This window comes from Lycorma delicatula, chromosome 3 (assembly GCF_047948215.1).
Source record: "Lycorma delicatula isolate Av1 chromosome 3, ASM4794821v1, whole genome shotgun sequence".
Lineage (NCBI taxonomy): Eukaryota > Metazoa > Arthropoda > Insecta > Hemiptera > Fulgoridae > Lycorma > Lycorma delicatula.
The window spans coordinates 222,022,291-222,046,574 of NC_134457.1; the positions used below are offsets into that span (position 1 = coordinate 222,022,291).

The 24,284-nt window shown below is 30.8% G+C and overlaps 3 protein-coding genes across 9 annotated transcripts in view; 1 reads left to right on the forward strand and 2 right to left on the reverse strand.

The window, feature by feature from the left end:
- LOC142322455 (protein Wnt-5a-like) overlaps positions 1 to 24,284 on the forward strand; it is a 485,502-nt gene that overhangs the window by 383,926 nt on the left and 77,292 nt on the right. The window contains exon 1 of one of the 5 annotated variants that reach the window (XM_075361558.1): positions 15,031 to 15,186. The exons of the other annotated variants lie outside the window; for them this stretch is intronic. The gene's annotated coding sequence lies outside the window, so the exon portion shown is untranslated. Of the gene's footprint in view, positions 1 to 15,030; positions 15,187 to 24,284 lie in introns of those variants that run through there. 5 annotated transcript variants of the gene reach the window in all.
- On the reverse strand, positions 1,505 to 15,301 carry LOC142322456 (uncharacterized). 3 transcript variants are annotated; one of them, XM_075361561.1, is made up of 4 exons: positions 15,161 to 15,301; positions 12,443 to 12,615; positions 7,696 to 8,037; positions 1,505 to 1,989 (listed from the first exon to the last, which is right to left on the reverse strand). In XM_075361561.1, exons 2-4 carry the CDS (start codon positions 12,613 to 12,615, stop codon positions 1,680 to 1,682), a joined length of 825 nt encoding a protein of 274 aa, XP_075217676.1. In that variant the 5' UTR covers positions 15,161 to 15,301; the 3' UTR covers positions 1,505 to 1,679. The 3 variants fall into 3 exon arrangements, with proteins under 3 accessions (XP_075217676.1, XP_075217677.1, XP_075217675.1); XM_075361562.1 differs by lacking the exon at positions 15,161 to 15,301 and adding an exon at positions 14,229 to 14,329; XM_075361560.1 differs by lacking the exon at positions 15,161 to 15,301 and adding an exon at positions 13,949 to 14,055.
- On the reverse strand, positions 18,766 to 24,200 carry LOC142322459 (putative salivary secreted peptide). Its single transcript, XM_075361564.1, has 2 exons — positions 23,882 to 24,200; positions 18,766 to 19,439 (listed from the first exon to the last, which is right to left on the reverse strand). The coding sequence occupies exons 1-2, from the start codon at positions 24,103 to 24,105 to the stop codon at positions 19,181 to 19,183; spliced, it is 483 nt and encodes a 160-aa protein (XP_075217679.1). The 5' UTR covers positions 24,106 to 24,200; the 3' UTR covers positions 18,766 to 19,180.

Consider the following 24,284-nt stretch of genomic DNA (forward strand, 5'->3'; position numbering starts at 1 on the left):
AAAATTATTATTGTTCTTTCTTTTTAAATAATTTATTAATAATAAAATTCTATAATTAATGTATTTTTATAAAAATTAAAAATATAACAATAAAAGTATGTAAGAAGTATTACAACAATTTATGTCGTACTGTAACTAATTTCATATTTACTACACATAGTTTTTTTCTACCTTCGGGACCACCGTTAGGTATTGCTTCAGAGGATGATATGTAGCGTGTGTGAAAAATGCCATGCCCCTCCTCATTCGGGACCTCCGAATGAAACGCCGAGACTCTACCACTCGCGCCACGGAGGCCGGCACTATACATATCTTAATTTTTTTCTTGTTTAACCTCCGGGATCACCGTTCACCGTTAGGTATTGTTTCAGAGGCTGAGATGAACGATTTGTAACGTGTATGAAAATGCCATGTCTTACCGGGATTCGAATCCGGAGGTCCCGGGTTCGAACTCCGAGAAAAAAATACATAGCTTACACATTTGTAAAGTCATTTACAGTGTTTTTTTTCTTTTTTCCCCGAATTTTATATGTTTAAGCTAATAACGAAGAGAGATAATTGCTAGCATTACAAATATGACCCTCTCCTGCAGATTTTTTCTGTATCAACATTTTGAGATCCCCTCAATCTAAAATATAAAAAATTAAATAAAAAAAAATTTGTATGTACGCATCTATATCGGCTTTTATTATAATACATATCTAATCGTAGTAATGAAATTTAATGTAGACGTTTGTAGGAAGTCGTAGAAAGGGATTAGTTTTGTTACGTTTTTTGGGAAAAGTAATTTAGTCGGTATGGAAACGCTGCGGCATTAAAATCTGTATGAAGATTGGACTATAAAAATATTGGTTTATAAATAAAAATAATAAACAATGTCACTGGAAATTACTTTTTAAATCAGAAAAGTTTTGAAAAAAATTAATTAATACCCCAGTCTAAAAAAATGTTATTTCGTATTTTTTTATTTTGACTGTTTCATCTGTCGACTTAAATTTTATTTATTAATATTTCCAGACTGAATCAGGATCTGGCTAATTCCTACCTTTGTAAAGGGTTTTCTATCCTCAAAAATAAGAATCATATTAGCAGTTTATTCTTCCAACCGATTCGGTTAAACTTTTATTTTAATTGGACTCGAGACCAATTTATTAAATTATAAACAAATTTATTTTAACCTATTTTTGATTATGTTTTCATAGTAATTTTGATTAAGTGATGTGTATATACATTTTTTTACGGGAAATATGATAGACACATTATTAAGGTAATCCGAAAAACGGGTAAACGGGTACCATAAATATTTTAAAATATCATACATTGCAATTTTTTTATCTGTATTAAAATAATACATACATATTTATTCGCATACATATTTAAGATCGCATGTATTATGCGATCGTAAGTTATAAATACTTTCCATAATATATAGTAATTTTAACTTCAGGAAAAATAGGAATGAGTAATTTATAGTTAAAAGACTCAGATGATAATTCTCAAAAAAATATGCACTTTATTTTGTATTTAACTAAAATAATTATTATTAGATATAACTATTTTGAGAAAAATTATTTCAAAGAAAGTAAGATATTCAATAAAATATACATATATATACATACAGAAAAATGTGCGTATAAAAAGCGGTGCCTAGTGTGTAAGGAATTTATTATTCAAGAACATTATAAATTTTGTCCTATTCCGCGAATTTGATTACCATTTAACCGTCTCTTTTTTAATTCTCCAAATACAAGAACATGATACTGGAAACCCCAAGATACCGGTGAAGTTATTTCAATTTTTACGTGATCAAATCCAACGCCGCCTTCAATGACAACAGGATAACTGCCTAATTCACAACCTTTACTTATATCCCAAGCTTGGACAGACGTAATATTTGCAATTTTGTTATCTGGTGTATCATATACAACACTTGCAGTAACAGATTCTCCAAATTCTCCATTTTCACAGACGTTTGTGTACATCAGTAAGCTAAAAAGAAAAATACATTTTTATTAAACAATTTTGATAAACATTCCTCAATAAAATTTGAAATTATTTTTTACGTATAATTTTTTCATTTGTAATGAAATTATTCATTTTTGGGAAATTATAATTATTACAGACGGAGTGTTAAATACACCGAGATTAACAGAATCTTAAATTCATTAAGAAGAACAATTATTTATTCAAGCATACAGAAGACAATGCTTTCACGATACAAGAAATTGACTGTAGATCTAACACAAGATATAAATGCAATAATTACGATGCAAATTACATAAACTTTAAAAAAATTACAAAGGACAAATAGAGTAGCAACACAAAACTAGTATAATAATTACAGTTATTTATTTACTCGCATTTACGATAAAACAAATTACAACAAAACTGTAAATCCATCTATTTATTCCAGAAACACAGATAATTATAATGAAGTCAGTATACACTTAAAAAAATTATCGGGTGAATCGAATAAATGTAAGCTGTTAAATTAATCATTAAAGGGTAATTAAATCTTTAATTAATTATTAAAGGTTAATCAAGGATTAACCGATTAGATATAAATTTGGAATCGGAAAATCTGAATAATTTGTATTTGGAGAGATAATTCATTGGAATAATACGAGTATTAAAAATTAGAATTATCGTGCGTTTGGAAAGTTGGTATGCCTGCAGTTATGGAAGTGTAATGACGAAATTTTCTTCACTATTAATATGTTTTTTTTTTTTTCATTATTTTATAGAAACGATTATTACAATAACTGGAACAGTTTATAAAAGTTGTTGAAAATGATCTCTTCTAACAATTCAACACCGCAAACGTTTCGATTTGTTTTCTAACACTTTAACCGGCTGATGTACTGGAATGTATGGTACGTATGCTCTTATTGCGGTTTTTAGTTCGTCAATCGTATGGTCTGTTGTAATATACTGCTTGTTTTGATGCCCGCGTAGAAAGTAATGTGGGGTAGTAAGATCGGGCGATTATACAGACCACAAGCCCCTCAAAATGATTCGTTCACCAAAGACATTCCGTAAAATAGTCATTGACCTCTTAGCTGTGTCCGCTGTGGTGCCATTTTGCTGGACCCAACCGAAATTGATTTCGGTTGGGTGTATTAATTGGCTAATAAGTTTTATTAAAACAGCATAATAACGATCACTATTAACTGTCTTTAAAAAAAATACCGGACCCACAATACACGTTCTACTCATACCGACCCAGATTCCAGTTTTCGCTCGTGTAAAGATTCTTCGTGTAATTCATGAAGGTTAGTTGTTGACCACAGATGTGTATAATTTTGTGAATTAACATATCCTTCCGCATGAATCTACGCTTCATTTACAAAAAAGTAATGTGGAGAATACCTACGAAATTTTATTCAATAAAACTATTAAACCGTTGACAATTTTGTCTTTTGGCATGACCTGTAGGTTTCAGTTCTTGAAAACACATTACTTTGTAAGTGAAAACTTTCATTTATTTTTTTACAGCTTAATGTGCGACAGCATGTCCGATATCTTGATACTGTGCTAACCTACGGATTGACTTTGTTAGACTTTCGGTCATAGCATCCGAAATATAATGCAGCCTCTATTCGTTTAGTTCTTCTTCCACTTCGATCAGCGTTTTCAACAGAGTCTGTTACCCAAATGTTTTCCATAAGTGTTCGAACTGCATCGCGGTGAGGAACAGGAATATTTGAAAACTTTTTGGAAAACCTTTGCTTCACTAAATAAGTATATTTGTCACCTTCACGAAAGACGTGTTCAACGAGAAAAATTCGTTCCTCTACACTAAAATAACCGTTACGTTTCTCGCAAAAATTGAATCCGATAAACGAAGCAACATGAACGAAACGAAACACCTTCAATCACAACTCAACTGACGTCTTGGTTTATTATTGAGCAACGCCCAACTAACCCCCAGGCCAACCAACCTAACGCCGAAAGAATATAATACACCACATAATTCTAAAGCGCACGGCACAGCGACTTTCCGAACTACCTTACATTAATAATTTTCCTACTAACAGACGGAGGTTCCAGATTAATAATTTCCTTAATATTTCAGTGGAGGAATCCATTGAATGAACAGTTGTAATTATACTATATGTAATAATATAAGAACTCGTTCTAGATATATTTCAAATATTAAATAAATTGCAACTTGACATCGGAGATACAGATCATTCACAAAGATTGGAGTAAAATTTTCAAAGGTAAGCCAGACCTTAGGGAAAGTTAGAGTGAAGTAATTTCCCTTTGTCTTATGCTTCAAGTTAAATATATATACTGTTTTTACACACCTTAAACTCTCTTTCTCTCTCTCTCTCTCTCTCTCTTGTATGTCTACCTACTAAACTCTCTTTAAAAAATGAGTAAAACAATTAGGGCCACTAAGTATTCTTCGATTGTATTATACCTGTATTGTTTGGGACAGGTAAAAGAAAGATTGTGCCAGATAATGTAAAGATAGTGTAAGATAATGTAGTTCTGTCAAATACAATACATTATATATATATATTTATACTGTCTCCATTCTTCATAAGAGATTTTCTCATACTTAACATTAAAAATTTAGTTTAAATTTTAGTTTTAGTTTAAAACCGGAGTCTTCCTTTTAATATTTTCTTAATTCCTTAATTAATAGAATTTACCACAATAAGAAATGTCTATTACCATGTCGAACTGCTATTAACTTCTTAATAAACAAATGCGTTTATTAAATGCCATCCATCCGTCGGTAACTGGCATCCTGTTATGAAAAACAAGTTAATTCCTGAAAATGAGATAGCAGTTCTCCATCTGTACATGACAGGCTAACTAGGAGAAGTAAGGTAAAGTGACTCCTGTCGCCTTCTTTAGAGGTGATATCATTCATTACTTTCTTACTGACAATTCAGATATTTTCCTCGTATCCCAGCCATATGAAAATCTCGGACCGGCAAATGTAAAAGAGAATTAATTTGTATTTCTTTATACAGAAATAGCGCGTTAAGAATCTTTTTTATAGGAGAAATGAACAATAATTAAAATCCTTTGCGCTAGGCTGTAGATGTCAAAAAAAATGTAGTACTTTTTGGGGACATAAACAGGAATCTCCAGATTATAAAGACTATTTAAATAACTCCATTTAAATATTGAAATTTATGTTTGTGATTATTGATTTTAATTTTCTATTACTTGGTACTTTTATATAAGTTTTTTAAGAAAATTTTCAAATGCTAAAAAATTTATGCGGAATGAAACCAGACCTAAGTCAAATTTTTACCATTACTATATAGCTGGTTATTAAGCTTAATTCTCATCGGCAAAAATATAAACGATTTTTATACTTAACGGAATCGACTTTAAAAAGAGGTAGATTGTTCCAAATTTTGTTTAAAAGTTACATAAGTTGCACATCCAACCGTACTTTATGTAATTTCGTATTTGAAATTAATAAATTTATTTATAAATTGAGCATTATGTAATCTTTTTCATTAAGCGGTATCCAAAAAGTGAATACACTGATAGAAAAAAAAACGTTTTTTTAATGTTTCTCTAAGTGTGATACCATCTCTTGAATTGCTTTTTAGCATATATTACAGATTTGTAAATACAAAATTTCTATCACTGTTAGTCTTAAATACATTACGTTAAAAAAAATTAAGGGAAAATATAGTTAATATCTGAAAAATTTATAATTCTGCATAGCTAAACCTGTGTTAGAATGATTTCGCTGATGTTTTTCTTTTATAAATAGCCTTAGGCACATTCCGAATTAATGTCCAACAGTAATCGGGTAGCATGTTAGTATTCCACATCCCTCTACCATCACCGAAATGTCTTGATGGAAACGATCACAGTGTTCGTCACTTACGTCTCCGAGGTTGTTCCGGAAAAAAACCGGATGTGAGTAGAGGATTTTCCTAGAGATATTACATCTCACAGCTGTGTATGAAGTAAGAAGTTTGTTAACAATATCGTGGTAATTGTCGGATTTTTGTTTGCCGAGAAAATATTTGCAAACGTCTTTAAATAAAGTTCAAGTTGCACCTTCTAAATTAATTAATATCCAATTAAATACATCATCTTTGACCGACTCTCTTATTTTAGGACCAACAAATATTCCTTCTTTAATTTTTCCTTCACTTACATCCTGAAATTTCTGCTTGGTGTACTAAAATCCGGGTCTGCTCTTCTTCATTGCTTTTACAAAATTTTTCATTAGTTTTAGCTTGATACTGAGAGGGGTAAAAATAATTTTTTGGGGTTCAATTAAGGGTTCATAAATAATATTTTTCCCATTTGGAGTTAAGGTGTCTCGTTTCTTCCACTCTTTGATAACATAATATTTATCCCTAACTCGGCTGTCCCGTTCGCAAAGAAAACACATGTACTTAGTATAGACTAACTGCATGCCTAACAAAATAGCTATAACTTTCAAATCACCACATATGTTCCAGCTATGTTTTGTATAATTTAATTTTTCAAGATCGTCTTTCATCACATCGTACTTCTCTTTCAAATTAATACCATAAGCGATTGATATCGAAGGATATTTGTTACCGTTGTGTAGTATAACCACTTTTAAACTGTACTTGGACGAATCTGTGAAAAAGCGCCAGTCCTCAGATTTATGAACTTGTGGTAAGTGCAACGTAAACTCATCAGTATTTGTGCAGTAAACCAAATTATTTTCATCAATAAAGTACTGAGAAAGTTCTTTTTGTCCGCTTCGGAAGCCCGAAATTTTTCTATTTTTTTAAAGTAAATTCCAATTTTGACAGTCTTGATCATAACAGTTCAGCTTGATTTTTTGATAATTTAAATCTCTAACCAAGTCATTTAATTCACCTTGTGATATAAAATGTGCCTTATTGGAACATAATTCAAAATTAAAAACATTGTTGTCTTCTTCACTAATGCCTGATTCTTCATCGCTGCTTTCGAAACATACATTCACAGGTGGCTCAGGAACTGGAGTAATTTCACTGTGAGTTTCAGGCCTGATTGCAGATTGCAATGAAGGATGTTTTACAGTACGTTTAGATTTTTTAGAAATTCCAGACACACTTGCTAAACAAACGGTTACATGATCCTTCGGTTCATAGGTACATATGTCATAATATGTGACTATGATATGATTTAATTCTTCGTTTAGTATTGTTTATTTATAGCTTACAAATTATATTAACAAAGTTAAACAATAAAAAACGAGCTAGCAAATACAGTATAGGAGCTTAAAATGCTAACTAAACGTTGAAAAATGAAAAAAATCCTTTTATTAAAATTTAAAACTTTTTCAAAAATGGTGGATGATAAGAAAGATTCTGAGGTCATATTTTTTTCAGCATCAAAAACAAGATTAAGATTCGTGTCAGAAAACAAAAATTATGCTCATCAGTGATATTATTTGCTAGTATTTAAAATTAATAAATCAATATTTTAGATAGTACTATAATTATTAATATAGATTTTTTATACGCCAAGTTAATAAATGTACTTTTTTTAATGTGTATTACACTTAATTCATAAGCATTTGTAGTGGAGTTCATCTATTATAGGTTCTTTACAAGGGAGAATTCTACTCGTTTTTTTTAATCGCTTACTTTTTAAAGTTATCGTATATTTTTATGCGATAAGGAGATTTAGTGTTTAACACATAATTTTAAAGAAATAACAGGTATATATTAATTTAATACTTACTCATCTGTTTGACTTGGGACTCCTTGCAGTAGGTTGTAATTTTGGTTTTCAACTGTATACGGTCGTCCCCAAATTCTGGCCCAATAATTAATTCCTTCACCTTTCTTTGAAACAAACAAAATTGTCGCTTCGACTGTTCCTACACCGCCGCTTAAGATAACCGGATATCCGGAAATTCCATCTGCATCTTGGTGTATTAATGATATACCGGTTATATTAAAGGGACATACCTTTGACGACAACGAATCGCTACCGCTGTACGTCTGTTCATCAAAATTTAAATCTTCATAGATTACCCTTCCAGGTACTTTCTCTTTCGTAACGGTAACATTTAAAAGTAACCTAAAACAGATTAGAAGAATCATTTATAAGTATTATTATTAAGTAAAGGTACTCTCTGCGTACCACTCTGCGTACGAGTGATCATTTTTATAAATGCTTTTGGTTTTCAACTTTAATATCCTTTGACAGTCTACTGATTACGGTTAATAACACTCGCACTCAATCTGTAACTAAATCTGCTACCTGATAACCGCTGATCGGCTTATTTGTTTGTAGGAGGCACTTAAAATTACTCTGCTGAGCTCTGTAGCGATCCAGTTTGGTAATTTATACTTTAACCGGCTAGTATTTTTTCATCGCTTTTAGTAATTTTTCACACGTAAATTTTACATTAAAACCCTTAAAAAATGAGGCTCACTCCTATTGATAATACATTAAAATAACATTCTGATAGTTTATTGTAATCGGCTGAAAATGTCCATTATTTTATCTTCTGGAAATAATATTCTATATATTTAATTACTTAACACGATATTTGTTTTACAATAAATAAAAATAATCGGTTTAATAATTTACGATTGTTATGGAATAATCGTTCCAAAAGTTAACTTGTAAACAATTACTGAGTAGCAATCCTATTATATTAACCCACCGGGTTGGTCCAATGGTGAACGCGTCTTCCCAAATCAGCTGATTTAGAAGTCGAGAGTTCCAGCGTTCAAGTCTTAGTATAGGCAGTTGTTACTTTTATACGGATTTGAATACTAGATCGAGGATACCGGTGTTTTTTGGTGGTTGGGTTTCAATTAACCACTGGTCGAACTGAAATTGCACAAGACAACACTTCATTTACACTCATACATATCATTCATCCTCTGAAGTGTAATACCTGAACGGTAATTCCCGGAGGCTAAACAGGAAAATAAAAAAAAGGCCTAGTACATTAGGTCGAATGTATCTGTTCGTTTAATCCGTGTTCAGTTTCAGTTTAACTGAACAGTGTATAGGTTTATTTTAAGTATTGTATAGAATAAAGTAGAGTTCCTTATTTAGTTATGTGGTATATTACATCTATTAACCGATAAATAAATTTTTATATACATGGGACAGTAAATAACACATCCGGAGATTCCTCTCTTTTATTCTATAAAAGAAGTAGAAAGTAGAAGGTTCAGTAGGCTGAACATAAATAAAGAATAAATAAATAAAGGCCTCCTGAACCACCGTAAGGTGGTTCAGGAGGTGGTTCATCCTTCAGAGGATAATATGTGTGAATGTAAATGAAGGTCAGGTCGACTATTCCTGAGATGTGTGGTTAATTGAAATCCAACCACCAAAGAACACCGGTATCCACGATCTATTATTCAAGTCCATATAAAAGTAACTGCCTTTATTAGGATTTGAACCTTAGAACTCTCGACTTCGAAATCAGCTTATTTGCGATGACGAGTTCACCACTAGACCAACGCGGTGGTTAAACCAAACCGGAGATCCCGGTTTGTCAATACTTAGTATATTATGGCAGAAGTAGATCGAATGCTTTAGTTTATTTGTAGTTCAGTAAACCTTATTCATTTGAAAAAGTTATGTCTTGCTTACTTACTACATTAAAAGTGGTAACAATACTATAAGAACTTGTTTCAGTACGAAAAATTATATGAAGTGTATTACTACAGAGATGTGTGTTTAATGTACGTTGTAGTATGGTGATTACATTTTAATTTTTGTATCGTTTTCCAAATAATTGTTCCATCAACTTGTAAACTTTTATCAATGATAAATCATCAACTTTCAGTTTTTTTACATATATAAAAATTAGTTCATTTTTAAAATAAATATGTTTTATAAAACTGATCTTTAGTAATGTACATACAATGAAGTATTAATAAATAGCACATAGAAAATAAGTAAATTTCGAATAAAATATAGTTTTTCTATAACCTATTTACGAAATTAAAACCCCCACTGTTAGTGACACATTATTCATTTCATCTCTCAAAGTCCCAAATTAAAGAAAAAAAACTAGAAAAACTGCTTCTTCCATCTACACAATGTTTACTTTCTACATGTCTTTCTTCACCGTAATTTTTAATTAAACCTGCACGTCTTATAAAATTGCAGTACAGTATATTAACCGATTTCGTCTCTTTACAACATATTGCCATTTTTTAGAAATCGAACAGTCTTAAAATTTCTCTCCTATTTATCGTCTTTGACTTCTTTATTTCGAATTTTTATTAACTCATCAGATAATCAGTACTCTTCTGTAACATTCCATTTCAACGGCTATTATTCTGTTCTTTATATAGAACAATGTTCTTTATGTCAGGTTGTAAGCAATCTGACATAAAACACTAGTTTCTCTCGGGCTACTCATTTTCACGCATAACTACCATTCAATTTCGTGCTTATTAGGGTAGGTTAAGAGTGAAGTGGTTTCCTATTATCTCAACACTGAACCGAAAATACTGTCGCATAAGAGCATAAGAGCATAACCTCACAAATGCGAGTGGTACTTAGCCTTATCACCAACATCTTAATTGTGTTCACGCGAAGATCTAACATTATAATGAACTTCAATACTCTCAGAGAAGCGACTCTGATCGGTGCTTCTTGTACTTTAAATGATATGTATGTGTCATAGCCGTAATAGACTGGGACGAATATTGTAAAGCAAACAATTAATGTACTCTTTTTACAATAAAATAATACGTTATACGCATTATTTCTACTCAGTAAAGAAATTCTTGAACCCATTTACCTTTGAACCTTAAGAACCGTTAAACGGAATGAATAGTTTTCTTATTTTTATAACACGAAGAAAGATTTCAGGCGTAAATTTATTTGCATTAATAATCGAGTAAATATGTCTTTATCTGAAAACATGTCGTACTTCATAGTTTAATTGGTTTTGTGTAATAATATTTCAGGTCATTGGTTATATCATGTATAATTAATTCCACATGTAAATTTTAAAAAGGCATCTCTATTTTCTTTTTATTTTTTAAAATGTGATTTCTTTCAATCAGTTGTACAATTCCTTTATAAAAACTTGGAAAATGCGAAAAAATACAATCGTTTGTTGAGGTGATATACGGCTTGAATATTCGTCTGGATGACAACGTGTACTTGACAATACTTCGTTCGAGTAGCGTAATAAATGAATCTATCAACAGCATGATCCACCATCTCTATATTGATAACTGGAAACAGAATTGTTATAGTTCAGTTAAATTATCATGAATTTGATTTATTTGTTGCATAATTTCAACCAAAGCTCTAAAAATATAATTTATGTGCTAAACTATAAAATACAAATTAAATTCAATTTCCTAAACAGCGCACTATTTCTACCAAAATCAATTAAGGAAATATAAAATATTAAAAATTATGATTCCCATAATATGAAAATAAATTCATCCTCTATTTAAATTATTTATTATAGATTTTTATTTTAGAATTCTATAAAAATGGGGCTTTTTGCAAGTCTTGCAAATGAAACGGAATAAATATGAAAAAATAATCGTTTCTTATTGAAAACAATATTTATACTCGCAAAAAAAATCAAAAACTGAAATTACTAAGTGTACAATGCGAGAAAGACATTTCTTTTTTCCCCCTGTTTTAGCCTCCGGTAATTACCTTTCAGGTAATACTTCAGAGGATGAATGAGGATGATATGTATGAGTGAAAATGAAGTGTAGTCTTGTACAGTCTCGGTTCGACCATTCCTGACATGTGTGATTAATTGAAACCCAACCATCAAAGATACCGGTATCCACGATCTAGTATTCTCAAATCCGTGTAAAAATAACTCACTTTACTAGGACTTGAACGCTGTAACTCTCGACTTCCAAATCAGCTGATATGGGAAGACGCGTTCACCACTAGACCAACCCGGTGGGTTAACGCGAGAAAGACCAGTCGAACAAAACTGCCTACCTCTCTTCGTGTTTTCAAAAGAGAATAACATCAGTTGGATTGATGTAGGAGGAATCGCTCAGTATCGAAGGGGCAGAATAGAGTTGACTACGATACTGCGGTGGCATGTAGGTTACACAGAGTGCGTTGACCGCGCTTTGTCAACGGCAGAAAAATTGCTAATAAAAAAATACGATTTTTAAGAAATTTACGTCTTTGTTTTATAGATATTCACTAAACACCGTTTAATAATCATGTCGGTAAACTTGTTCAAGACATGTTAAATTCAGAAAAAAGTAGTTTTTTATTTGATTCTTATGTATAATTCGTCAAAATTTAGAAAGTTCAGTTGACTCAAAGGTAGGGATGGATTGCTGAACCCTTGACTGGCTTTTATTGTGACGTCCTGTCGCGGTAAACTAACCCCTCCGCTATACTCTTAATAGTGCCAACTGTAGTTCCACATTACGGGTAGAGGTAATGCACATCTATGCGTTTAAGTTTAAAAACTTTGATCGATAATAGATAGATAATAATTACTTACATATCTGTACTTTCTGGAGTTCCTAATATTAAATCGTGCGAATGAATTTTTCTGGTGCTAAACTGTTGTTGAAATGGATTGTTCTTACGCAACGATGATGGCTTGGAATTTATCATACTTATAAGGGGAAGAATTATAAAGAATGGTAAAACCATTTTAATAAACAGCCGCATCTAAAAAATAAAGTAAATTAAATAAATAAAATATGTACGATAATTTGATATTTTATATACTACTTAAATTTATGTAAATAATTATACTAAAAATAAGCATTTTTTAATTTATAACTTTACTAGTTGAATACATTAAACTATCTATTCCTATTTCCAACCGCTTCCCATTTTCAGTTACTTTCTTTGTGTCTAATTTTTATTTACCCGAAAATTTTTTATTAAGGACGGATCTAAAATTAATATAAGTTGGCTGCGGACTAATCCTGTTTTGAAAATCAGCATGAAAAGGGTCAATAAGGAATGTAATATAAACTAAACTATATTGGTACATGATAAATATTTTACTTGAAAATACGATCTTATAATTTAGAACATGATCTTTTTTTGTTATAAAATTTAAAATTTACGTAACATTTTTGTTCGGAACATTAGTTTCTCTTTGAGCGAGAAATTTATTGCCACATGATGGAAGAACATAACTGGATTCAGTAAGGAAATCGACGGATTTCCAGTTCTAACTCAGAACCTTCCGAATGAAAGATAGAGACACCTTGATGGTCACCAAGAGAAATAAAAAAGTAAATCCACTACTTTTTAAGTATACTATGTCGAAATTTTAAGATACTTAACCAACGTAGTTTTTTTAATCAAATAAAATACTACACAGTGTCGGCGCTAATGTCGGTGGTTCATCATATTTTTTATTTGTTAATTATTTAATTATTCTTACGTTTTAATTCAATATTTACACATGCAAGAAATTTATTTCTCTGCATATAATTTTAAAACTGAATAAGTAATATTTTTACTTTTAACTTATTGAAAATAAACATAATTTTTCTGCATCCGCGGTAAACTGTTTTTGATACATATATAATATTTATTTATAAAAATGAATTTTTGCAGCTACCTTAGCGCTTTATTATATTTTTCTTTTCCTCTACATTTAGAGCCTTTTTAGAGATTTCTACTTCCACAGAATATCACACATGCATTCTGTCGAAGTAAATACGGAATATAAAAAACTAATGATTCTGTAAGTGGAAAAGTTAATTATTGTAAAAAATCATATTCTGCCGGTAGATTGCAATTTGCTAGACTTTTTACATTAATATTTATATTTCACGGATTCATCAGGGAAATGGCTACGAATTATTCCAGCAATTAAATATTGCAAAACTGATTTACAGCAAAAAAAAAAAAAAATTATAGTAAGTTAAATAAAATTACAGGAATAAATTAGATAATAAAAAAAAATTAAATTAAAAATCGGGTCACTAATAGAAATTGTTAAAGATAAACAAATAATATTTATTTAAGACAAAGTATTTACCATTTAAAGTAAACTCAAAAACAACCGCATTAAATTTAAAATGATTATTTTTTAATTATTTATATTCTTTTAAAATCAATTTTCGGAAGTCCTCCAAATAAATGACAAATAGCAAACTTCTTAATGATCCTTAATTGGCGGACTTAAAAAATTTGAAATTAAAATAAAAAATGCAAAAATTCTACTTTTTCGAATAGTTTTTTGAAGTTAATTTTTTTTTCTAAAACTCTTATTCTATTTTCTTATCTTAATTTTATTTCTGTTTGTGAAATTATCTCACCCGCTAAAACACTGCTCGTATGAAAGCAAACCGTTTGCAAGGAACATAAATGCAAGAAACCTACTTCTCGATAAAAAATAAATCCGATAACATCAGGCGAGTGCGCACAAAAAGCCATAGATGTTAAGCAATGATGACTAAACAAAAATTAAAAATTATTTCTAATCTTTTATATAATATAGATTTTGTTGTTTTTCGTTTAAAACAGAACTTACAACAGTAACTTTGTCTACAAAGTAAAAAATGAATCATCGAAATAGATCCAATTCATGAAGAATAAAGATTGAACATTCAGTACATTAAAAAATCAAATTTAAATTACGGGTCGTATTAAGAAACGTCTAATCGATTTATTTTTTAATCGATTCTGAAATCGATTAAAAAGTAAAAATATGATGATATCTATTTTAATTTCTGAACGAATTTCTTAAATGAATTTTTGAATAGTTAAAAATTGTATAAATAAATTAGAGGAAAATAATGAAAATGCTGTCGATATTTAAGGTAAACATAAGAAAAATAAACTAGACACAAAACAAAATAAATAAAAAATATATAAAATGTTTTATACTTTTTAAAAGAATTCTTTTTTTTTAATTCTCGAACGGATGCTTCGACCTCGTGTTTAAGACTGAACGTCTTTACTTTTCCGTAGCATTATAATATGAATAATTATCTACAATTAAAATACGATACGAATTACCATACAGACGAATCATATACACCGAACTCAATTGCTGCTAGTAATTTTTTATAAATATTTTAAAAGGAGTAGTTTTTCTTTAACTCACGGTGAGACCGTATGCAACCGGAAAAGTTTTCTTACGACTTTGACAGCTTTTTTCTAGTAAAACAGATATATTATTATTAACTATTTCTTAATAATTATTTTACAATTGATTATACTTTTGATATATACATAAATTACTTACCTTTTATTATATGAGACAAACCTTTGGTGAGTATAATAAGCAATATTTTCTTCTTCCCTTACTGTGACTTCTCAGCAGGGACTGCTTCTTTTTCTTCAGTACGCAATATATTTATACAATTGTTTTACAACAAATAATGTGTACATTTATTAATAACTCTTATTAATGGGCAATTTCATGTAATACAGTTAATAGTAACTACGTGATATTTTTGTATTAAAAAAAAAACATTAAATTTTAATGATGTCAGGAAATGTTGCTTAATTAATTATTAAAATTTACGTAAAATTTGTAATGCATTTATATCTTTATTGTTATAGACCAACGAGCTTATATTTCTCATGCGCATATATGTTTTTATCTTAAAAAGTATAACGATTATTATTTGAAAGAAAATTCTTAATCCATTCTTTAATTATGACAAGTTACATTAATTAAAAATAAATAGGAAAGATATTGTTTTTATTATTTCTTTAATATATTCAAGTAAAACAAAAAACTTATTCAAAGTTGAAAATTAATCTTGTAATTTAATCGTAAAACAATACCTTTACGATTTATGAAGAAAATAGTTTTTAAAAATAATTTATACAAATATTTTATTTGTAAATTAATACTTTCTAAACTGTACCGTTTAGCAACATGAAATATAATTACAAAATTAATTTTTTTTAAATCGAAATTAATCTTTGTTAAATTTTAATATACAATTATTAGAACAATTAATGATTAATATTAGAAATTATATATGATCGATAAGTTTTTAGGCTATTGGAAGGGAGGTTAAAAAGATTAGTCTATATATTTTAATTTATTAATTTTGTTACTGAATAATTATTTACTTTTTTTATGAACGATAAACCGGGAATTTTATTGTTAAAAAAAATATAAACCAAAATTTCAGTGTCCTACGAGTGATAAAGAATTGCCTTGAAATTCTCGAAAAAATAATCGTAAAATAGTAATCTACGGAGAGTCCATTTGCGTAGTAATTTTTCATAATAATATTTAAACGGTTTTTTGTAGAAAGCAAAGATAAAACGACAGGGCAACAACATGAAGGTTTAACGAATAATATCTCTAAAATTTAGTCGGTAATGTGAAGCATTTAAACCAGAATTTTATTTTTTGTTAAAATATTTTTTCAGAGATTATAATTTCTTACACTATAAAAATTCACAATCAAGGACAACTATTATGACTAAATAATAATTTTTTTTTTTTTTTTTTTTTTTTTTTTTTTTTTTTTTTTTTTTTGCGGAGGTAGGTGGAAATGCTCTGCGAGGCAGCAGCTTTTAGAGGACTAATGACCACTTTAAACCGATCGATACTGTGCCTATTAAGGGAGGTATTTTTTTTTTTTTTTCAAAACCCCATTTTTCCCAGCCCCTGGGAAAATGGTTGGTGATATCAAAAACCTTTACTTAGATAAGTTTTAGGCCCTTATCCAGAGAATAGTAGGAACTTTAAACGAATTCAATATTTTACTTAATAAGAAACTTATAGCGATATTTTGTCTTTTCGAAAAAGACCCCCCATTTCCACCCCCATGATCCGATTTCAGCCGTTAACAAACTCAACCGAGATTTTGGGTCGAGTTATTTTTAAGGAACAATTTGAAAGTGATTGGCGAAAATTTACGGCAGTTATCGTGTTCACAAGAAAGTGAAATAGTGTAATATATATATATATATAAATGTATACATAAACTTTTGAGCTGACGGTAGTTTTGGGGTCTGGTGATTGTGAAACGGAAGATATGTTGAAATTTTCCGGAAGTCGAATCATGGTACCCGTTACAATAGGTAGCTTTCTTGAAATTTACCTAAAAACACCGATTTCCATTTCCTAGAAAAAAAGGTATGACAAAATGGTTGCACATTCTGTTTCTCATTTTTCTTCGATACTGAAACCTTAGTAGTTCGAATTGATACAAGCAACCAGGGAAAGATTTATTGCCTGTGTTCGATGAACTTTCATAAAAAAAATCATGACGTTTTTCGACTGACTACATACCACCCAGATTTAAATTCTATCCTGATGGTTTGGTCAGAAGTTAAAGGATACGTAGCTAGTCGTAACGTAACTTTTGATATCTAAGATGTTCAAAACTATGTAGAAATAAAGTGACCGACATGAATAAAGATCATTGGAAGGTGTATTGTGATAAAGTTAAGTAGGTGAATATATGCGACAAGAATATATTACCAAGTAGGTGATATATATTGACAATACTATGGAATCATTTATTATTTCTTTACAAAAGATTGTTAAAGTAACAGTGATTATTACGATAATGATTCAGATGACGGTAACCGTGGAAATTCTAATACGTCTTGCGAAGAGGATGGCGTTCATCCTTTTTAATTAAAATAGTTTTATTTTGTTCTGGCAAAAATTATTAGTCTCTGCTGTAATTTCCGATTCTATTATTTGGTGTATTTAATCGCTATCTTACATTAACTTTTGACTACATGTTTGAAAAAAAATGGAACACCAGCACTCGATGAAGATAATTTTGATTTGCGTGTTATATCATTTTATGTGTAGGCATACCGTATAAAATTCCCATTCACATAAGCGCTTCCTTAATTCTTGTCGCGTTTATCATTTTGAAAAATACACAATAATATATTTTTTCGCAGAAAATGGGCGGATATTAATTAAAATGATTGTTTAACGACGAAAATATGATTTTCGTATGAAGCGTTTTTGTGTTTTCTATTTACGATTCTATACACGTCTGTTATAGGATTTTTAGTTTACTCTTGAGAGCATCCTAATCCCATAGAGGAAAACACCTCCGCCACCCCTTCCGAGCCCTTATGGGCTTTACCAGAGGTTATCTTCGAAACCTCGACTTTTGTCATATTCCAGTCCGCCTCGGCCAGAATGCCACCAGCGACATTCCCATCGGTGTACTACTAATTAATGAACTCAAAACAAAACACATCTCACCGAATCTTAAGCAATACTGAAAATACCTAACTAACAAAGGAATTAAACTGCCTACCGGTACAAGGTAAAAGCGAGTTCAAAACGAAACATAAAAATATTACACGGGACAATAACAACACAGTAACAATGAAAAAAAAAACAAAACAATGGACAAGAACAACAACAAAAACATAATTTATAAAACAAAATATCAACGAAAATAGAATAAAAGAGAAATCCAAGCAGAGCTCTAGATCCCCTCAGCAACCCTTCCCTTTGCTAAATACACTACAAAACTCTCCACTATTGCCCATTCGGCCTGGCTCCTCCAGTTTACACGCAGATCCCATAAGATCAAGTCGACAGATGGTCTCCGTACGCATTAACTCGTACTTCGAGAACTCATAAACAACATGGTAGGTGTCCAATTGTCCACACTGAGATCACATCCTAGAATCTACAAGGCCGAATTTCTGCAATCTGTCCCAAAAAGCAATATGGCCGAAAAAAATTGCGTCACATATTTATTAGGGTGCATATTATGTTTTTTGAAAAATTTATTTGTTCTCGTATTATATTTATTTAAATTTTTCTTAGTATTTACAGATTATTTGAGCCAGTGGTTTTTTTAGGAGCAATAATGAAACTCAATGATTTTAGAAAAAGGCTAAAATTTATCAAATTTTATTGATTGTTCAAAAAATTAAAATTATTAAAAAAAGAAAAGAAAAAAAATTATATAAGAAAAAATCTATTTCATTAATTTTTTTCACAAATTTCTAGCTTGTTTTTTTTAAATGTTTGAGAAATAAGTTCATAAGTTCGATTTAATTAATCTTACGAAAATAATGACATTAAATACACGGTTCTTTATTAAATGAAATTTTTGGTTTCTGATGCTGTATTTCGCTTTTATAATTAAATATTAAAGTTGCCAAATTTAATTAAGATACAAAAAGTCTTTTTCGATTTATATTTATATATATAATGTTATATTTATATAAAACCTCACTAACATTTCTACGACGCATATTATTTTAATTTGTATTAATTTATAATTTGTATAACATTTATATTAATTATTCACGACCCATAAACTTCTATAAGAAAATCAAAACCGCATGATCTTTTTGAAGATAAATGAATATATACAAAAGGAAAACCGACGCCTCCTGACATAATATTTGCGGTACCTCCTGTTCCATCTGTTTTTTGGTCCATTATTCTGATATAGGTAATAATTTCTCCTTTCGTTGTTTGAGACGGTAATGGATAATAAACATCTGATGATACGACTTTTAAAAATTTACCAAGTTGCCAGGCGTGATCCATGAAAAGTAATCTGAAAAGAAAATTATGCGTAAGATAAAAGCGTTACAAATAAACTTAATAACAATCGCATTCAACAAATGCATATTTGTGCAAATAATGTTTACATTTAATTTATTGGCTTGCTATTTGATTAGATAATATGAAAAGTGTATACAAAAAACAGAGTAATTTGTCGTTCTCAATAATATTTACAGAACATATATCTTATCAGTTAATTGGTTTCACACACGCACACACACACACACACACACACACACACACACACACACACACACACACACACACACACACACACACACATAACACACACGAACAAAGTGGATTCATCAGCACCTAAAATCGTTGTCGATTTTAGGTGCTAAATTTGCACCTAAATTTGTCGTTCTCAATACTGTTTGTTTTCAGCCCACCGGACTGGTCTAGTGATTAACTCGTCGCAAATCAGTTGTTTAACAGCTGATTATTGAATTCGAAGGTTATGACGTTCGAATCCTAGTAAACTCGAATTGCTTTTATAAGGATTTGAATATTAGACAGTGGATACCGGTGTACTTTGGTGGTTGGGATTCAATTAACCACACGTCTCAGGAATGAACGGCCTTAGTCTGCACAAGGTTACTCCTAACTCACATGTCTTATCTCATTGTGCCTGGGGAGGTTGCTTATTAGTATTCACTAGTTGAACAGATTGCAATGTACACATTAGGAAATAATTTTTTTTTTTTTTTTTACTGTAATAAGCGCCGTATAACTTGCCGGGTGACTTTGCTTTGATAATGTATCGTCAAAATAAGTCGCAAAAAAATTTATTGCGCATTAAGACATCAATCTTTTCTGGGTAAAAAAAAAACCACTTCCATGTAGTTATCCGTTCTCTTTTTATTGGTGTAAAAATAGAAAAAAAGAGATTTTCTGAAGATATTTGGTAAGTAAAATTTAGCAAGCTATTAAAAAATAACTGACGGCGATAAAAATGTGATATATCAGAATCTAACAGTTGTTTTACAATAAATTTGGCTACGTAGGAATCGTCAATATCGAAATAAAAATATGAAATCGAAATAAAACTACGGTAGTGTGTGATAGATGAAGATATGAAACTGTTTTATGAATTAATAGGGCGTATTTTGAACAGGGATTCTTTCATTCAAGTACACACGGTTTTAACTGAAAAAAGGGAGATTTCCAAAGGATAGTTATTTATTTATCTTTAGCCCGATCTAGTTATCGGCCTTTCTCCAAGTAATTTCTACATCAGGCAGAAATAGTTATTTTTATAATTAAAAAAAATAACTGCGCATACGTTTTGGCAAACCGTCTAAGAAAATGTCTATATCGATGAAAAACAGATATACGTTACGGGAAATCCTGATCGTAAAAACAAAAAATATAATTAAATATTTAGCTCACCAGTAATAGTGGTGAACAGAAATAGATTTTCCGGACATGGTCTGTTGGGCAATAATACATAATTGTGGTCCAAAACATTGTATAACTCTATGTTATTATGTAGTTATAAGTTTTACCATCCAGTTACTACAGCAGTTATTATTATTATTATTTTTTTTAATGGCGTATCAACTTCGTAGTTATAAGATTACTTTTAATTATACATGTTTCCTTATTTACCCTATGAAATGGAAGAAATAATTCTTGTAAAATATTTACGAATGCTTATTTTTAAAAATAAGCATTTCTTTCTAAAATAACAGTTATTTCACAGAGATGTTCAGTTTCTAGATAAATGCTGAATTCAGGTAGATAAAATGTTAAACGTGTTGAAAACAGCGAACAAAAAAGTTAGTTAGGTAATAAGTATTTTTAAAATCTATTCTGTGAGTTTTACACGGCTATAAATTCGAGTTATGATAAAAGGTAACCAATACAAGCTATTTTTTACGTATTTTTTCATTTTTTATTTTTTTGAAAGACAATTGTTGTAATCAAATGAAATTACATAGGCTAACCGATTAAATACATGTCACAGATAAAATTTTATTTATTGTTAAAACAGTAGATTCGTTAATTTTGTACCACATATATAATAATTTGAGCTCTACAACGAAATCGAATTCCAAAATTAAAATAAATTTCAAAACGGATTTTGCCGATTATAATCGACTGTGATAATCTTACTGCATTAGCAAATCGAAAGGAGTATTTCCTTGAACATCTGATATCCCTGGCTAATTTGAAGACCGAGTATCGAGGAGATACTTTCATAACATCACCATCGCAATCTCCTATTTTAAAAATATTTTGTAAATAAAGTATGCGAGGGGAAATCGATAAAAAATAACATTATTAATAACCGACTTTATTGTAAATCCATAACATTTCGGATCTACTTCTACCGAGAAAACCAGAACGTACAATAATATAACGGTCTCAGAAATCAACGTTATGATTACAGGTATAATAAAATGTAATAAACAGGGGGCAGCCGTGCCCTTGCTGAGGGCGCCAGGGCCCAAACCACAAGCAGATGTGGCTTGGGTCGGGGCGTGCTGATGACGCAATGAGAACCCCCAAGGTATGCGGGGCGGAAGCACCTGACGGGGGATATGCGTGGGGAGCATACCCGGACCCTGAGTAGGTGTAGGCACGGGAAGGACAGTACTCTTGGGAAGGGGCACCCTGGCCTTCCAGAAGCGGAAGGTCAGGGAGTTTTGATGAGGGACCCCAACGTGGGGAGGGGCAGTAAGGGCCCTAAGCTCTCTTTTTCCTGTTTAGCCTCCGAAAATTACCTTTCAGATAATACTTCAGAGGATGAATGAGAATGATATGTATGAGTGTAAATGAAGTGTGGTCTTGTACAGTCTCAGTTCGACCGTTCCTGAGATGTGTTGTTAATTGAAAACCCAACCACCAAAGAACACCGGTATCCACGATCTAGTATTCAAATCCATGTAAAAATAACTGGCTTTACTAGGACTGAACGCTGTAACTCTCGACTTCCAAATCAGCTGATTCGGGAAGATGCCTTTACCACTAGACCAACCCGGTGGGTTAAGGGCCCTAAGCTAGCGTGGGTTTATTCGCCGCCACGGCTCAAGGGTGCGACTGAGGTTACGTCTATTAGACGAATGCCGGTCGCCCCTTGTCAATTTAAAGATGGTATAAAAAAAGGTGGAATAAAATGTGAAGAGTGGAATACTACGAATACTTAGTTATATCAATCAGAAACAGAAGATTTTATGAAACATTGTTTATAGCAAGAAACCTTCTGAAGAATTACGAAGAATCATAATACTCGTTTTGCTGTAAGCGCAATACCCACACAGTCAAATAGACGAAATGCCAAGAGCTCGTGTAAAACAAGACATCACTTCTCGTTAACGATTGGGAATAAATTAACTTATAATATTTTTAATTTATTTGGACGATTTAGTCTCCCGTTACTTTTTACTTAATCGTACTCGTTAATTTTACTTTATTTTCACATTTTTTTCTTTTTTTACATTATTTTAACCATTTTTTTTTTTAATTTTATTATAACGAGTGGATTAATCTTGAAGCTCATGTGCAAGATATAACGCGATTATTGCATAGACCACTGGAATACAACTTTCTTGTAATGTCAGTGTTGTCGAACCCCCTAATCCCTGATTCTCCGACCGCAGGTCGTGTCTTTATTGCACACTAATAATTACTTAAATTTATCAGATCGACTGAACTGTCGACCGTGGAAACATACGGCGTTGCAATTCATTGTGCAACGCAACCATCACAAATTGCTCTTCGTATTACAGATTTGGCACCTTGGTATTTTAATAAAAGTTTCATTATTCTATCAATCCTGTAGTAAAACAATCATTGTTTTTTTTGTTTACTTTTGTTAAGAAAAGATTTTTGAAAGTGTATGTTTGGAGTGTCGCTTTATATGGAAGTGAAACTTGGACGATCGGAGTATCTGAGAAGAAAAGATTAGAAGCTTTTGAAATGTGGTGCTATAGGAGAATGTTAAAAATCAGATGGGTGGATAAAGTGACAAATGAAGAGGTATTGCGGCAAATAGATGAAGAAAGAAGCATTTGGAAAAATATAGTTAAAAGAAGAGACAGACTTATAGGCCACATACTAAGGCATCCTGGAATAGTCGCTTTAATATTGGAAGGACAGGTAGAAGGGAAAAATTGTGTAGGAAGGCCACGTTTGGAGTGTGTAAAACAAATTGTTGGGGATGTAGGATGTAGAGGGTATACTGAAATGAAACGACTAGCACTAGATAGGGAATCTTGGAGAGCTGCATCAAACCAGTCAAATGACTGAAGACAAAAAAAAAACTTTTGTTAAACGGTTTTATTGTTTTTAAACTGTTGGAAAAGTTAAAATAATAAATTATTACTAGTATAACAGACGACGGCGACCAAATGACATATAATTTTAATTATTTTGAAAATAATATTTGAAAAATTGTGCAAATTAAGCGATTAAATCAAATATTCATACCTGTCACCAAATCTTCTTTGACCAAACATGTAATTATGGGTGAAATTGATATGATGAAGCCATTGAGACCAAGATGGATGCGGTATATTTTCTCCAAACCAATGGTGATCGGCACCGTTATTAAACAGCGATGAGTTATGATTTAATTCAGATAAGATAATTAACCATAAACCACTCGCTGTTAGAAACAAACCTCCTATATATAAAACTGTTTTTGAATACATGTCTTTATTCTAATTACCATTAAAGTATTACTAAAATGACGGTGACAATTTTTAACATATTGACAAAATTATTAGTCGTAAATAATATTATTCAATTATTTACTTTATTTAATAATGATAAGAATAAAATAGTAACGGAACCGTTTCAGAAGCAGAGCTTTAAGTTATCTAATATTATT